The sequence below is a fragment of the Ptiloglossa arizonensis genome, chromosome 13 (assembly GCF_051014685.1).
Source record: "Ptiloglossa arizonensis isolate GNS036 chromosome 13, iyPtiAriz1_principal, whole genome shotgun sequence".
NCBI lineage: Eukaryota > Metazoa > Arthropoda > Insecta > Hymenoptera > Colletidae > Ptiloglossa > Ptiloglossa arizonensis.
In genome coordinates this window covers 2,782,576-2,799,530 of record NC_135060.1, presented here as the reverse complement: position 1 = coordinate 2,799,530, position 16,955 = coordinate 2,782,576, and the positions used below count along the sequence as shown (strand labels likewise).

Below are 16,955 nucleotides of genomic sequence, written 5' to 3'. Positions count from 1 at the left end.
ACGTAACAACAGACACCTGTGATGCATCGTCTTGTAGAAATTATATATTACAAGTTATTCGAGTAAGCTCGTATTCGAATACACTTGTATCCAGATAAGCTTTCGTTCGTTGCGAACCAACTCCGATACAAACGCTGCCGATGTTATTCCTAGCTGCTGGCAGAATTTATGCCACGATCGCGGATCTTTTCCTATTTCTGATTCGAAGGATTTTAGTTTTCCCATCAGTGCGCGTTCAGCCGGCGCAGAGAACACCCTGACGAAAGCAATTAGAGTTTATTGTTGGAAATTTAGGATTTTCGCTGCTCCCGCCATCAATATGTACCAGACAGACGTGTCATAAGCTGAGCAGTTTCCGAGGAGTAAAACAGTAATTAGTTTTAACGGGTTCGGGGGCTCGGAGGAAATTCGTTGTTGTTTAAGTTCCACCCACCACCGAATATAGAACAAAATACTTGGTCGGAGGAATATAGCCAGGTACTCGAGGGTACACTCGAGTGATATGTAAAATGGTATCTTTAAGGTACACCCGGTCTAAAAGACCTTCTACATGCAACAACGAAACTGCTGGAAGAGGAGCGACCCTTTCTTAAACGCGCGATGCGCAAGGTAGATGCGCATAAAATCATTATACCGTCGACTGCTGGACGGTGTGGATCGCAACGAGAAACATTTGCGTTTGTTTTTTCTCTAATCAATAATTCACGCACCGAGATTCTAAGGTACACAGTATTAGGTATTCTTCACTGAGTCGTTTAACGGTCGATGGTATAATAATTTTACGCGACGGTATAATGATAAAATGCGTTTCTTTCGACTCGTTGCAGTTTTTTCAGTTACCTATAAAATTTCAATGAAACGCTACGCGTACCCCTTGTCAGTGTATCGCGATTTATAAGTAAAGTGTACTATTGTCGTAGTTCGCTTAACGAGTCTTCGAATTTTTCTAAAGCATGTAAATACCTCGATCGAAATTAGAAATTATTTAACCAGATGCAACGTATCTAATTTTGACTTACCACCGCAGTGTTATGCGTTCGAGGATTCGCAGTGATATTGTAATCTTGAATTGCTTACCTGAAACAGAAATAGCAAATACTTTTAATTACACAATTCGAGTAAAATTACTTCTCGAGATCGAAAACATATGTTTAAATTATTAGATAATATTCGAACAAATTGTCCCAAACAATCAACGAAAATAGCAATCGTCCAAATTATGTCGAAACTGAAGTTCATTCGATTATAGAACCGAATAAAGAATATTTAGACACCCTGGATGTCATAGTTCAATGAATTTATAACTTCTTCGATAACCTCCAAAAAAAAAAATAGTTTCTCGATCTCCGTCACAATTCACTTAAGCTGATATTATCAAAATTCTTATCGTTGGCGTGATTTCTCACGTCCAGGGAAACAGAAATAAAAAATTCCTGCACGATTAAAATTTGTTGAACAAAGTAGAAATTATATTTCGATTGGTTCGTTTCAACGAAACGAACTTTGACGAAATTCAAAGTCGAGCGCGTGTATTTATATTTAAAAAACGACGATATTGAACAAAGTTAGGGTAATTTTGGGCCACATCTGCGCGATCAGTAGCGAACGACTCTTAAATAATACCATCCGATTTGAAATTCCGAGCACCGTGCGGTCTCTAATCCAAAAGAGATTTAACTTCGACCAATATGCGAGGCAACGCCAGTCACGACACCTGTGATAACGATAACATTCTAGTCGAATCACGGAATTACGTATTTACGAGGCAAATGGTTGGGGATCCGGATAATGTCGATTAACATAAGGTATCCAATATCCTCTAAATGCTGATCGTACTATACCAGCTAGACATTTGGAGAACATTTTTGGAATTTAAAACACGACCGACCCAATTCAAACGATCAATAATTTACTCCCTAAACAAAATTAAAATTTTAACTGTTCAATGTATCGGAATTTGTTTCGATCGTTGAGAATGTTCGTCGATGATTAAAAATTCTTGGATGAAACATTCAACTTGAAACACGTTTTGCAATTTCTTCCATCGAAACGGTTTCTTCGTCGAAGAATCTTACCATGGTGAATAAATGCGAATAGAGAGTAACATTGGAACATTTTTCTGCAAATGTTCGCCTCTGCAATATTTACGTTCCTAACAACTACCCGCTAAACTAACCACAGCTTATTAATCTAATTGTCGAACCACCCAAACATCTTTGTTCCAGTGAGCGATTTTATCTAGAATATAAAAGGACTAACTCGAGAGGAAAATAACAACGAAAATATAATATCAGATCGTAACATTGTCCTTCTCAACGACTCTAAGCCAAACCATTTCTGCCTAGCCAGAAGAACCTTTGTGAAACTTGACCCAGTTTCCAGCAGTACTGACATCGCGTTCAATTGTGAAAGGGAAACAAGTGCCGAATTATACGACAACGATCATTTTCCAATCGTAACGAAAATGTTTCGAAATCACCCTAAGAATCTCCTGCTCCCGTTACCGTAATGCTAAATCCCCAAGCTTGTATAAAAAAATTGATTTATAATTTCGAGACTATTCATTTTTCAAGCCATTTTATTGGCACTTGTCTTCTTCGTTTAACGAGCACCGTGTACCGTGAAAATCCTAAACTCTCTTTTTTAATTGCCTGTCAGTGCTAAAGCAGTGTTCGTTTTAAAGTTGAACGACTGTTTATTCGAATAATGTAAATGGACCGAGTAATGTAAAAATTTATCGGTTATGTAAACGATAAACTACCTTGTAAAAACGAGCGCGTTTGTTTTTACGATGTATGTTTGTTTCTTGCTTATTCGCGAATACAAATTTTTCCAGCATTTAAAGATAAATAGTTCGAAAGTCTAATTTGCACATTCGAGTGATTCTCTCACGATGGATCATCCACTGCCGAAAATTAGTTCATCGTGTCCATTGATAGTACTACCGCGAAGACAAAATGACAAATACACAGGATAAAATAAACGTAAATAACGATGGGTGCGATTCTGTTTCGGTTAATCCCGGAAAATTTGTTTCCATTATTCGTAGAATGTACTTAGATGGTTTACCTATGAATAATCCATATTTGTGTTAAATGAAAGATATTCCATTTGGTAATTACCAAAGATAATTACCAAAATGTATTGTTTTCCATAAACGAATGTTCTGACAAACGAGTATTCGCGGCACCGCAATATTTTGTACGAACGTTACGTTGCATACACGTTACACAATGTTACGAAACTTTAATATCAGCCATAGAAACGCATAGATATTAAAGTTCTATAGCTGCGAAAAACAAGTTTGTTTAGAACCGTTTGTATTGAAAAATATGGAGTGATGAAAGCGCGGTGGCGGGTTTCGAAGCCAATGCAGTGACACGGCGTTAGAGTTCGTTCAAAACACGAAAAACGTTACAAGTGCACGAAACGATCGCCGGCCGTGGCAACTCTTTCTCGAAAAGTGAAGCTATATTGCGATACCTGCGCGGAATATTATCGAATTGCTTTTATCCTTCTCTTAAAAGCGAGAAACGCAATTTCGAAGAATTGCATTTCACACAATTGGTGCGCGTTTTCTTGCTACTGAAATGTATCGAGCCGACAATTGTCCAGCGAATGAATTAAATCTTTCGATGCTGTGCAACAGCAACTTGTAAAAACTCGTACGTAAGTTCTGTATAATTCATTGATAACGCTACAACGAAGAATACATTTAATAGCCGATTAAATTAATCACACCAGAAGGACGCATAACTTTCCAGTGTAACTTAATTTTTGTCGGTGGAGTACAAATTTTTCTAATCTAAAAATTCGATTGGAACGTAATTGTTAGCACCGTTAACGTAACGACGAATATCCCGGTAGGGTGGTAATGTTCCTAAACGAGAACGAACGTTCGCGAATTTTCATTTTCCCGATGTTCGAGATAAAAGAGACAATAGTGCGTTTTCGGGGTGATAACTATCGGAGAATGCCGCGCCACATGTGTATAGCCACAAATCGTTGGTATCTGGGTCAGTTCGAATCAAACGGTTATTGTTATTCGGTCTTTCGGAATAATCCAGAATTTGTACGAAAATTAACGTCACCGCGGTTCTGCGCAGCGCCGAAGATGCTCGAAATCTCGGTGATTATACACCGTTTACCGTCAATTCGACGAACTTTATTGTGACACGTGAATTACAAGTATTGGCAATATCTGACTCGCGTTAAGCCGAATCGAGGCACAAAATACCACCAGCTATCGATATCTGATTGCATCTGTCATTTACGAAATAGCGAATAGAACGATGTTAAGCCTTATTTTACGGTGTAACCATTGATAAATCAATACCGTTGCATTAATCTATCGCGAAACAACAACGAAAGCACGGTAGAATGATAAATTTCACATCCTTTATGATTTCCCGATACTCTGGTCCTATTTGACGTGGAGAGTTTGGCACCTTGATGATTCGATAAAATTTGAAACTTTGCAGAAATATGGATCACGCGATGCTAATGAAAATATTATCGTGTTTAGTGAAAATAGCAATTTAAAAATCGTAATTATTATTATATTATACTATATAATGGTCGTACCAAAAATATTCTTTGATACCGATAGAGATTTTTTTAATTCTACGGTAGGAATGATTCCCTCGCTGCTACTCACGACAACACGGTTTTAAAAAAGTGGCCCGTAGAACAACTCTGACCTAAACTAAACAGAACAACCGATCGCATCTGAAATTTTTCGGTAGCACAAACTAGACCTCGATACAGTCAACGAAACTAAACCCCAGACAATACGGTACAGATGCGCATTGTGTAAAGAGCTTCCTGTCAAATCCGGATTGGTTGAAACCACGTGCTAACTCCAAAGCAAATATTTTTCAACCCGTGGATTTCGTTATTTCCGTCAGTCATATCGTGGGCCACCATTTTTTCAAATGGATCTCGTTTTTCGCTTATTTGAGGTATGCACGATTGCGATTCACGATTATGTTGTTTCGTTGTGAAATGTTTTCTTTCAATTATCTTCGATAGAAGAAACGGAGGAAATCATTACGACGCTTTTATCAGGTAAATGAATAAAGTGTACGTTCAGTATGTGGAATAAAATAATACTGCGTAAGACGAGGTACTATAAAGAATGCTTTCAAATCTATAAATAAAAAGGTAGCTTAAGGTAAAAACTTCAGGGGAATCTTCTTGTCTAGATCACTGAAAAAAGCCGCTTGTAGTAAAACTTTTATACTTTATTTATACTTTGTCCAAGAAAATATTTATTTTTTTCGCGAAGAAATATTATACCTTGGTTAAAGTATCTCGGTGAAAAAAGATACACGCGCTCTTGGATTTTTTAAATTCTATTCATCCTAAACTAAAAAATAACATACCTTCGTGTTAAGTACGAGTACAAATATAGGTAGGACGAAAAAGACGAAGAATATTAACAATTTTTGAGTTACGACGTTTTACGGAAAAGTATCAAAATTTTATCCGTACGTTTAGTTTTTAACTTATCTTAAATATTACAAAAGTAACGACTAAAATTGTGGACAATATTCGTAATTAAAGTTAAAAATGAAACGATACAGCAACCTCGTTGTAGAATCGATAAATCTCGTAAGTTGATGTCGGGGTGTAATTTTTGTTTATTTCGAAGAAAATAATTCGCCTCGGAAGACGTTAAAGGTTACATAGCGATAAGAAGCGGCAGGAAATTGGTCTTCCCTGAAATATTCAGTTCCGCGAGAGAAGGTCGAAGCAAGTACAATTTCACGCGCCATCAAGAACCGGCAGAGAAAGTTGGCAATGCTTTATAAGCTGAAATTACGACTCAATAAAAGTCTCGGTGGCAGCCCTTTGCTGGCGTTGCTCGCGATCGGTAACCGCGACACACGTTACCCGTGTAATTTTCCACTTCTCGTGACGAGTTCGGGAAACGAGGTGTAGCGATACGTACAATCGGTGGCACGGATTCGTGCCGCGCGAGGGACTGATAACTCAATTCATACTACCTCCTTCGCGATACACTAAGCTAAAACGCTAGATGGCGTTGATACAACGATACAGCTTCGCGTCGTTTAAAGTTTACAATAAATCATCGATTAAACGATCGAATTGTTATTACTTATCGTTAGACTCCGTGAATGAATTCTTCTCAAGCGTCCGTGACGTAAAAACAATTCTGTGAAGAGATATGCGATATTAAAAGTTTGCAGAGGTTATGAATCCAAGTACAAGCATATTTCGTTGGCTATCAAAGCGAGTACGTAGTCGAATTTTAAATCGTTCGTTCGTGAACTCGAGAGACAATTTCTAAATTTACGATTAACGAAATAAAATTAAGAGTATAACATATACAAACTATTATGTTATAATCTATATACTGCATTCGTTTAGCGTTAAGATCCGATCCGCTCCGTCCTGTGGTCAACGGCATAATGATTCTGCGCATCTGTGCCACGCAGATGGCTTAGCAGAGAGCGGGGTTGTAGGAGTGGGAGAAGGGGTAGCGTAGAGACTGGTCACGTTCCCCTAATTTTTGTAAACGTGCCTGGAGACTTGGATAAAACGAATGAAATTCGGATTTAACGATCAACGTATTTAAAAATGATCGATTCACTTTTGACCAGGATCTCGTATGACAGAAACTAATCGCTGATAAAATTACTATTACGAAAAGGAAATTAATGCACGGAGTATTGGATTTTTCTCACACAGTGACCACTCGGGAGCATTTCTTACGACTCTTTGCGGTACATTTCCGATAGTACGAAAGGAATCGTTCGAAACGAGTGTATTCGAAGAACGTGATGTCAGCCCGGACATTAGACTTCCGCGAAAATGCTTAATCGCTTCCTCGTAAAAATTACCAATCGATCGGAGAGGACGCCGGGCGACTCACGAGTGCGTGACAATAGCGTTTACCCCGTATCCCTAAGTTCGATCGTGTCTACCTCACACTCACGCTGTCAGGAAGTGCAGACAGGTCTAATGTACATTAAGCCATTCACTAGGGTGGGTGGGAGAACGAAGGAGAAAGACCAGGGCCGGCACTGGCTTGTTCAAGGACCCTCTGAAAATTATCCTTCAGCCCCCTTACCTTTGATATTCGTTCACTTTTTAATTCCAAGTTGACTTTTAATACTTTTTACTATAATCTGTTATTAATATTTCCCGATAGGTACGGTAATTCGAATCAACGCTAAAGCTTCGTGCGAGCAGTTCCAAAAAGTGGTAGGGATAACTTTTAAAAAATGTACAACTCGAAAGACATTATCGTATATAATAATGCTTGGCATAACGTTCAAAATGAATAGTGTACAATAGGATAAAGTTTGAATTTTATTTTCGTAAGTAGGTTGATATTGTAAGAAATAACGATCCCTCCAGTTGAAAAAATACAAGTAGCGATGACACTACAGTAAATGACACTTGATCACGAATCCGAGCAACGAATTATATCGATAACCGATTTGTGCATTCAAAACAGAAAATCGTGGATTTCTTATTAGATGTAATACATGTCCGATGAAAATGAAATTCAACCATGAGGGATATTGTTCAAATTTTCTAATAAATGTATGAAAATTTTGCTTTACTCGAGACGTACTCCCTCCATATTTATCCAGTTTACGCCGGCCCTGAAAAAGAGGGTAAACAACTGACAGAGACAAAATTGCAGCCATTATTGCTATTTTTTACACGAATCGGTTTGTCAGCTGAAAGTTACACGAACGCATTACACGCGAAGAGAACCGGATCGGGTTTATGAAGAACTTTTCGTTACAAATTCGTGCCATATTTCTGTTTAATTTCAGACCGCGAAACATTTTTCGAATATTCAACGGTTCGCTTGAATCGCAAATTTAGTTCATTTTTTAGATGACACAAAGGAGAGATTGAATTAAACTCCGGGGTATTTTGCGGAAATGGGAGCACGATATGAGAAGCATACGACGAAGTGAATAATAGAATTCTATTGCGGTACAACAGTGAAGTCGTAAAGCCAACGAATGCGGTCTACAATTTAGAAATTAAACGCTTATGGTTATTGAGGTGTAATTTATTAGTCGTTAGTTTTGCGTTTTACCTGCGTGTCTTTCAATCCTACGTAAAATACGATTTTTCGTAACGTGCAAGTTTCTTTGAGAGTTTCCGAGGAGAAGAAAAAATAAAATGGAAGCGACGAAACGAATATTATATTTACATTGGCAGTTAGAGTTAAAAATATTTGTATTACCGATATTTATGACCTCTCTTGTATACATTTTTTGGGAATTAATTTGAAATGGTCTAATTGCAGCTTCGAAGTATTTTAAACGAAATGAGCGAAACGGATTAAGTCTCCAATTTTACATAATATGTATTTAAGTTGAAAGTACGTAAGAGATTAAAAACTTAATGTAAGTCTCGTTTGCTTTTTCAACTGCAGTTCTGACCACAAAACTTCGTAATTCTGTACTTTCCATTAAAAAATACTATTTTTGATAACACGTAAAACGTTTTTCAAATATTTCTATAATGAAATACTGTATTTTGAGAACAAACGAACACGAAGTAAAATTGAATATCATACTCGTTTTCAATTACGAAGAACACGAAGAATTTCCATGCAAGTTATCGGGAAAACTAGTTACACGGAAGATCACTTTGTTTCTATTATACCGAATTTTACGATGATTAAAAATAGTGTGTAACAAATTTCTGACATTTTTGTCACTTCGTTTTACTTACTTTTTCGGGCAAAGAGAATTATACGTCAAAGAAATCCTGAAGCTACATTCCAGCGTGCTCCGGGTATCTTGAAATTCGTTTTAATTGTATGAATAAAATATATCCCCTTTAAAATTAAAAAGGATAAGGAATTTTACTCTTTTCTTCATTATTTCCCCCTAGCAGAGTTTGCTTCGAGTTTTCAACTGACAGAACTATTTCCAGTTGCTATCGCTAACTGTGTCTTTTGCGATAAGATGTACAAATTCCTTTTCTTCCATTAGCCGTATGTTTTCCTTTCTGATATATCCCGATCAAGTGGATTTTAGATAAGAGAATTTTTCTGTAAAAGGGAGGTGTATTACGTGACTCAATCGTTCGTAACAGACACTAGACTGATCTCTTATTAACGTACTTCCGACAGCACGCTCTAAAAGTAGGGTAGTGCTTTTAAAAGTGCATGGCCTAACGTCTACCGAGTGGTATAAAATTTATAACGTATCCAACTTTGGATATTCTTAGATAGAACTAATCTTTGAGAAAGAATTGGTCGAAATTACAGAATAAATTTTGATTATACTTTAATTATAATTTATCGAAATGGACCCCGATATTTACTCAAATCGACGAATATATAATTAAGAAAAAATATAAAATGTTCTACTGTATAGTTACGACGCAATGTGAAAATAATTTTGCATGCAAATAGGGGCTTCGTGTCATTCTTCTTTTGGTGTATCATGTTTCGCATATGAAGTTTTCTAAAGATTGTTTTTTAGACACAATGGTATTTTGAATATTTTAACTTACCGCCGCATAATGGATTCGATGATTTATAGTTACATTGAGGACGATCACGGTTTACTTACCTGAAACAGAAATATTTAACAATGTAAATTATCTTAAATATTACATAAAGTCGTGTAAGATAATGTAACATTTTTCAGAAACGTAACATTAATGAGACTACGATTTTACACTTATAAATTTAAAGAATACGATTACTGTGGTATTGTAAAGTGTAAAGGACTTTGTTTCTAAATGAAAATTTTGATCAATGACCCAGTAGGGAAAATTATAGACGTAACTGTATTAAACATAAGCAGGACTTTAGAACTCTACCCTATGGGGTACACCAGAATTAATTTTACCACACTATCTTGTGTTCAGCTTGAAAGTATATTTCCTGAAGATAGGATTTTATCTTCAGATAGGATTGTCTGGGAACTAAATTCTTTAGTTTGTATAGAAGCCCCACGTGCCTGAGCTTGTCAAAGGCTCAGCGATGTTTCTTCTATTTCAGTGTTTCTTTTATTTCATTTATAATTCCGTTAGTTGACTCGATCGATGTTAGAAAAATTGTTTCTCGATTTTTCGAAACGCTTCGAATAGTTTTCCCACAAATGGGAGTACGCTGGCCAGTCTGAAGTTACATTGTTCGATGGTGTTTCGAAAATTGAACGAAAAGTTACCTCGTTGGTCACCTCTAGCGGAAATGTTGCGCATTGGTGAAGAAAGAAGAGCAATCGCGTAAAGCCAATGTGCAGCAACTAACGACGCACGATTAGTTCGGGATTAGTTAGGAGTTTGATCTTCCTAGAGGGTGTGGCCTGATCGCTGCTGTACATTTAGGCCGCAAATTACCCGCAAAGAGCTACATCCATCTACCAGGGACCGTATGACGCAGTTCTGCGCCCATTTCCGAAACATATTCGATACGCTGAAAGCGAGAGATATCTGCAAGGAGCACGCAAATTACCGTTGAATTGCATCATGAAACGGTAATCTCTCGGAGCAACCAGGATGCTCCGTTTCAAGCGGATCTATCGTTGTTCAACCAGAAATAACGCAATGATTCCTTCGTCATTTTCTACGGTATATATATATATATATATATATATATATATATATATATATATATATATATATATATATATATATCCAGGCACCGATTCACTGCTCTACAAATTATGCGCATATGATTCAAAGAACTTACCTGCAGGGACATCGGGTTGCATGCCTGGTTCACATTTGTGCTCTTTACAAAGTGGATTTATGAGAGTTGTTTCTTTTCGTGGCTTCTCTTCCCCCGTTTTGCGTGGCGAATAACACGGTGATCTACAAGGTGTACTATTTTAATCGCGGAAGCGTTGCTACTGATTATTCGAATAATATTTCAGATCGAAAAGTGAGAGGTTTCTGTTTTAAAGAAGAAGTCTTGCGACTGATGCTTGAATATTTGTTTTCTATAGCCAGTATTTATATAGACATTCTATAACCATAATTGATGTATAGCCATTTTCCGATTCGTATGTACGTAATATAATATTTGTATCAAAGCAATTATTTTTATTTTATTTCATATATACCTGACGTAGAATTTTCTTTTCTTTTCTTTTATCAACTGAAGCTAATATATTTATGTAGTGGTTCTTTAAAAGAGACTTCGTACACGTATTTTTTTTTGTAAGTAATGTGAATTAATTTGTTTATATTTCTGGTATCTATTCATATCACACGATTGCACAATTACAAAATGTTTGGTTCGTATCAAATACTTTTTATCTATGCTGATCTAAATTCAGAAAGATTAATCGTTCAATCGGACAAGACTTATCGATCAACCTAGTATACAGGGTATCCATTGACGTATTCAACGAATAAGTTATTTTGAAGAAAATATATCGCAGACGCTATAGGTCTCTTTCGTACCAAACGAAGATTAGAACGTTGATCAGATGCTATACACAAGCTTTAAGCTCCTGGCTCTTGAAACCAACGTAAACAATGTTTATCTCGCTAACGAAACGAAGTGGACCTATAGCGTATGTATGTGTATACATCCTTAATACAACGTAGAATAATCCAAGATAAACGTTTTCTGTGTCGGTTTAAAGAGAGAAATACGCAACGATAAAGACTCGTATATGATATTAGATTCATCCTTTAGTCATCGTTCGTTACGAAATAAACTTATAACGAACGTAGCATTTTTTTTTTACAATGACTCGCTAAGACTCGTTACTTGTTACTTATAGACATATTAATGACAATAATGTCATTATTGAAATATTTAATGTCAAATATTTAAAAGTTTACGAGCATTAGAGTTTGTATCTTGTGAGCGCTTCGAAGAATCGTTACAACTTTGGAGTGTCGGTCACCAGTGACCACCATGGCGTTCAACGTGTTAAAGAATAGCTGCTTGTTCTCCTTTTCTCCTACTGTACGGAAACCTACTCTTTAATAGCATTGTACGCACGCTTAATAAAACGTGCAATCGAATTCCACACTACAAAAGTTGTTGCTTGCTGCGGTACGAAGCAAAAGTTGCTCTAGAGCAACCGAGGAATTTACTATTCATGTGGAGGAAATTAATCTCGAGTGAATAGTAAAATAAATCACTTGATTTAATATCTGAATAATTTAATTTAAAGGATGAAACAACAGAGATGGAAATGTTACAAGATTTTAGAGGTACGTGATGTCACGGTGACCTTTTCTTCTTGAACGTTTCGCTATTTCTATGGATTTTGCGTTGTTACGTCGTAACAAAATAAACGTGCATTCTCGTCGATGTCTTATTGGAAGCGATGCTCGTGTAAAGAATCAAACGACTCATCGTTCGAAGATTATCTATCACCAAATGACATCAGTCGATCCTTGTCCTTGCGACTCACCAAAAACAATACATAGTTCAGGCATGAGAGTGCTTGGATGACATCAGCTGAATTTTGCCCTGGTCTCCACTCTCACCTACCGTAACCCAAAGCGATCCAACAGGACAAGATTACATACATAGACCCACGTGCGAATAAACCAGGGAATCTAAGTCTAACCCTCGAACCAAATACTTGTGTCTCTCGTTAAACCTTCATTTACTACGGTTGAACAAAGTGTTAGAGTCGAGTGGATTCACGTGACAACAGAACCTTTTCTCAGTTGAAAAGATTCGTCTCTTCAATAATCCTCACTTGGAATTATTTTATTTAACTAACCCTCCACTTATTTTGTCCAACCCTCGAACTACATACTTGTGTATCTCGTTAAACCTTCTTTTACCACGGTTCAACGAAGTGTTAAAGTCGAGTGGATTCACGTGACGATAGAACCTTTTCTCAATTGAAAAGATTCGTTTCTTCGATAATCCTCAGTTGGAATTATTTTGTTTGAAATATTTATTGTACCAAGCGACTCGTACAAGTCCCGTGACACTCGAAACGGTGATCGAACAGCGAAAGAATTTCGGGGCGAGTTAAAAACGTTACAGGAAGACGGGGCAAGGGTTCGAAGAAGGTCGAGGTTGTCGGGACAAAGTAATATCTTCCGGGGTGGACCAAACAGCCTGGAACGTTCCGGCAACTCGTTAGTTAGCACTTGGATAGCGCATAGCGAATCCTCGATAAGAATGGAAGGGTCGCCAACTGGGGTTATCTCCGGGCAATAAACTTGGATGGAACAACATCAAGAGAGCAAGAGAGGTTACGAGAGACAAAGAGAGCCAAGCCGGCGGAGAGAGAGCTAAGGAAGAGTCATGGAAGATCTTTGGTAGCTCGGCGCTGGGGTACGATTGTTTGCCGCACTAAAGTCACTGGGCCGTGTTCCTGCCCTCCGAACTGAACATCCCGCAAAATCGATTTACCGAAATCGACGCTATCAATAGTATCCGATAGTAATTTCGACGAAGACGGAAACTTCTACCCCTCGTCTGCGGAATCCAGCTACCGGGAAACTGCGCGGGTCAAGTCGTAAGACAGTAGACGTTGCCCGAGGATTTTCTCGTTCGCATCGAACCTACGCGACGAACATGCAAATTAATGTCTCTTTTATCGCGACAGAGTTCGTTTTTGAGAAGCTTCGGGAGAATTTAGACGTTAGGTCGTTGCGCGGGCTCATTTTTCGGTGGTTATAGAAACGAAGAAAGTTCTCGGTATTCAAAGTGAGTCTCGCTCGGGTAACTCGTTTATTTTTAAAGATGACGAAGAACGTTCGAGACAGAAGTTCGATTTTATAGGGGGCACTGTGCGGTGACTTTTTATCGGTTCTAGGTGGAAGTGACATTTCTAGGTCACTTATTTCTTCCTTTAACGGAACGAATTTATTTTGTTGTCTTACGATAGAGGCTTATCGGAGGAATACAATGATTTACGATCGTCACGAAAAATATTTTGCTTCGAGATGTATATATATACGGAATAAAGAAAATATTGAGCACGAACAATCCAAATTCTGTACAGACGTTTGTGTTTTAATTAGGATTTCTTTTTTCTTTCACCATTTTGCTTCAGCACCGAGAAAAGAAGGCCAACTTCGATTCACCCGGCACTTTACTCTGGAATTTGAAAAATGTCGAGTAAAAAGCATCAAAGTATACGGAATTGAAAGTTAATAGTTACCAAGATAGCCCAGTGATTGCGATTCAAGTCTAGAAGATTACGAATATGTCCTGTGTCGCCCTCATTTACCGTACGAAAACATTTTAGAAAATAATTTCTTAAAGTCCCGAGCATAAACAGAATGTAAATCGACGAGATTCGCGTCGTCTCTATGTGCAAATTAATAGCCGACTAAGTGGCTCGAAGCTATTCCAACATTCGATCCTTTAAATCTCGGTAAGAAGCAACCTCTGCTATTTGCATCTGTAATTTAGTTAGTCTCTAACTTAGTCGCAACCCTCCGATGCAAAGTGGCATTATCGGCACGAATTTGCGTTACTCTCGGTCCAATGTCGTATACCCGACTGTTCGAGTTAAATCTGAACCTGGAGGAAGAACCTCGCAGTTAGAACTATCAGCATACATGAATATTAATGTATATCTAATAACCAACGAAAGACCGATATACTTCGTGTATCCGATGAATTGCATTTCGAAAATCAAATGTCGCTACCTTTGATCTTTCGTTTCGGCAAATAAATCAAATAGAACGAACTAGAGCACGAAGTCGTACGATTCGGCAAATGAAAATACTATTTGCCACCAAAGTAAGCTTCCCGACTGGCGACGATCGAACGGTAACTCAATCTTTTACATTTGTACGTTGACGCGTAACCTTGCGCTCAAAATTCTATTTCACTCGTACAGTAACGTATAATTTTCGCGCTAAAGAATAGTTTAATTCGCGTACAAGAGAGAAAGTTCCCTAAATATCGCTTAGAATTCGTGTAGGAAAGTTTAAAAAATTTTCCATAAGTTTTAGGTGTTCTTGTTACAACTGAAACTTGCGTTAATAATGAATTCGTACAAAGGTATCAATCGTTCGACCTTGTTTACGAGTAGTAGCTATTTTTGTGTCAGATCAGCTCGTATCTATGTATTTTCGAGTAATTGAATAAAGTGACCCATTTTGCATCGATGCGAGCCTACAACTGCATTGTAAATTTACAACGTCTTGTTTACACGTGTTTATTTCATACAGCAGACGTAACTTGAAACAGAAACGGTGTTACACTTGGTAATGTAAAAAATCCAAGTAATCGAAATAATATTTCTAAATGTACGTATGTCCCAAAGTGAGAGAAAAAAATGATCGAAGTCCGTGCAAAGTTTTAAACTGGAATTACACGGGCACCTCTGATTCGATAAGTGTTACTAAAAAGACTAACCGGAAATTTTAACCAGAGGGAATTGAACAACTTTGTAAAAAGACAGGGGAAACCGTTCTTGAACCAGTGAGAAATTCAAGGTGGTTTCTAAAATGATACCACAAATGATACAAAGTTTATTCTGTGATTTAAATTTCATTTATCTCGAAGATTCGTCTCGTTCCGCGTTGTTCGAAGAATTTTACTCTCCGCGCGGCTGGAACGGAGTCATGAATCTTCAACAGCATAAATTCCACTTTTAAAGCTTCTTAAAGTGTGCCAATAAGAGATCTGTCTACGAGCTGTCAGAAACAACGAACGACACCCGATTCTCAAATGAAATTTTACTCTACAAAGTTTACCTCCTTCGTTCGTTCCACCGTCAATTTTAGAGTCCTGTTTTCCGAAACTGCCAGCTTGTTTCCGATGAGAACTCGAGGTATAAATTTATTAATACCGTCCGTCGACCTTAAATAAACTTTCCTCGATCGTATATTTCTTTATTCTCGACGAGCGGTAAATCGGTCTTGAGTAACGTTAAAGGAGCACGTGTACCAAGAATTTTATTCCATTCGTTTATTTCACTCCAATATTTGAACTATCGAACTCTTCGAGCACCGTTCTATTCCGGTTTATCGATCGAGAATAATTAATGTTTCGTTCGCGCGATAATTCAGAGGTATGGCAAGGATTCGGTTAGGGTTCCGTCGGACGAGTACAAAGTGTCCTTTGGTCCTTTGGTCCGCGGCACGAAAAAAAAGGGCCGGTAACGCAAAGGGTTAACGACGATTTTCACGGAACACTTGTCCGCGTGGCACGGAACACATTTTGGGAAACGCTGACGCGGAGCGCAGCTCGGAAGAACAAGGGAAGCAAGACGAGAACGCTACCCTCTGTTCGAAACACAATGGTCACCTGACCGGACGAAATTCGAGCGGAAAGGACGAAAACTAGCCAGAAATTCGTAGCGGCACGGCCACGCACGTCGGAGCATGCGAGCGAAAATAAACGTGTCGCGTCTAATCCTACTTATTTATTTACCGGCGACGAGGTTGGCCGGCGCGAAACTACACCGGAACGTCGATATCGGGGACAGAAGCCGGGAGAAAAGGGAAACTACGAGAGATCGTCGATCGACACGCAGAAATATGCGCGCACGTGCACACACATACACACACACGCACACGCGCGCGCGTATACGTGCACGTGCACACAACGAACGCGCGGATCACGGTAGAAGTTCGACCCGGACAGAATTTCGGAGGCGAAACGAGGGAAAATGTCTGGCGATGTACGATCGAGGTCGAATACGGCAAAATAAATATAGAGCACGGGAGAACGTTGGCTACCCACCGGTGGAAAAATACACACACACACAGACGCGTACACATACGGAGAGAGACACAGAGACGTGTACGCGAGAGAGGAAAAAAGAGCGCGAAAACCAGCGGGGGTTGATAGTTATCGAGAGACAGTCGGATCGTGAATAATTTTTTAAGGGGGTCGCTGACGCGGAAACGCGAAACGACAATTTCGTTCGCTCGATGCCGCTGGGGCTATCGAGGGACTAATGATTATTATTAAAAACAGTTCACGGTGATATTGATAAACTGGCGTTTCGCGTGATGGAGACCGAGCGAGCGCAGGGACGCGGATCGAGGAG

General features: G+C 38.5%; 2 protein-coding genes across 10 annotated transcripts in view; both read right to left on the bottom strand.

Annotated features, from left to right (window-relative positions):
- LOC143153767 (CUGBP Elav-like family member 1-A) overlaps window positions 1-16,955 on the bottom strand; it is a 529,867-nt gene that overhangs the window by 349,201 nt on the left and 163,711 nt on the right. Inside the window, exon 1 of one of the 9 annotated variants that reach the window (XM_076325296.1) lies at window positions 1,020-1,035. The exons of the other annotated variants lie outside the window; for them this stretch is intronic. The gene's annotated coding sequence lies outside the window, so the exon portion shown is untranslated. Of the gene's footprint in view, window positions 1-1,019; window positions 1,036-16,955 lie in introns of those variants that run through there. 9 annotated transcript variants of the gene reach the window in all.
- The window catches only part of LOC143154038 (uncharacterized), a 25,750-nt gene continuing 19,512 nt past the window's right edge, over window positions 10,718-16,955 (bottom strand). The window contains exon 4 of the mRNA XM_076325799.1: window positions 10,718-10,827. Within this exon, the coding sequence (XP_076181914.1) occupies window positions 10,750-10,827 (78 nt within the window). The 3' untranslated portion in view covers window positions 10,718-10,749. The remainder of the gene's footprint in view (window positions 10,828-16,955) is intronic.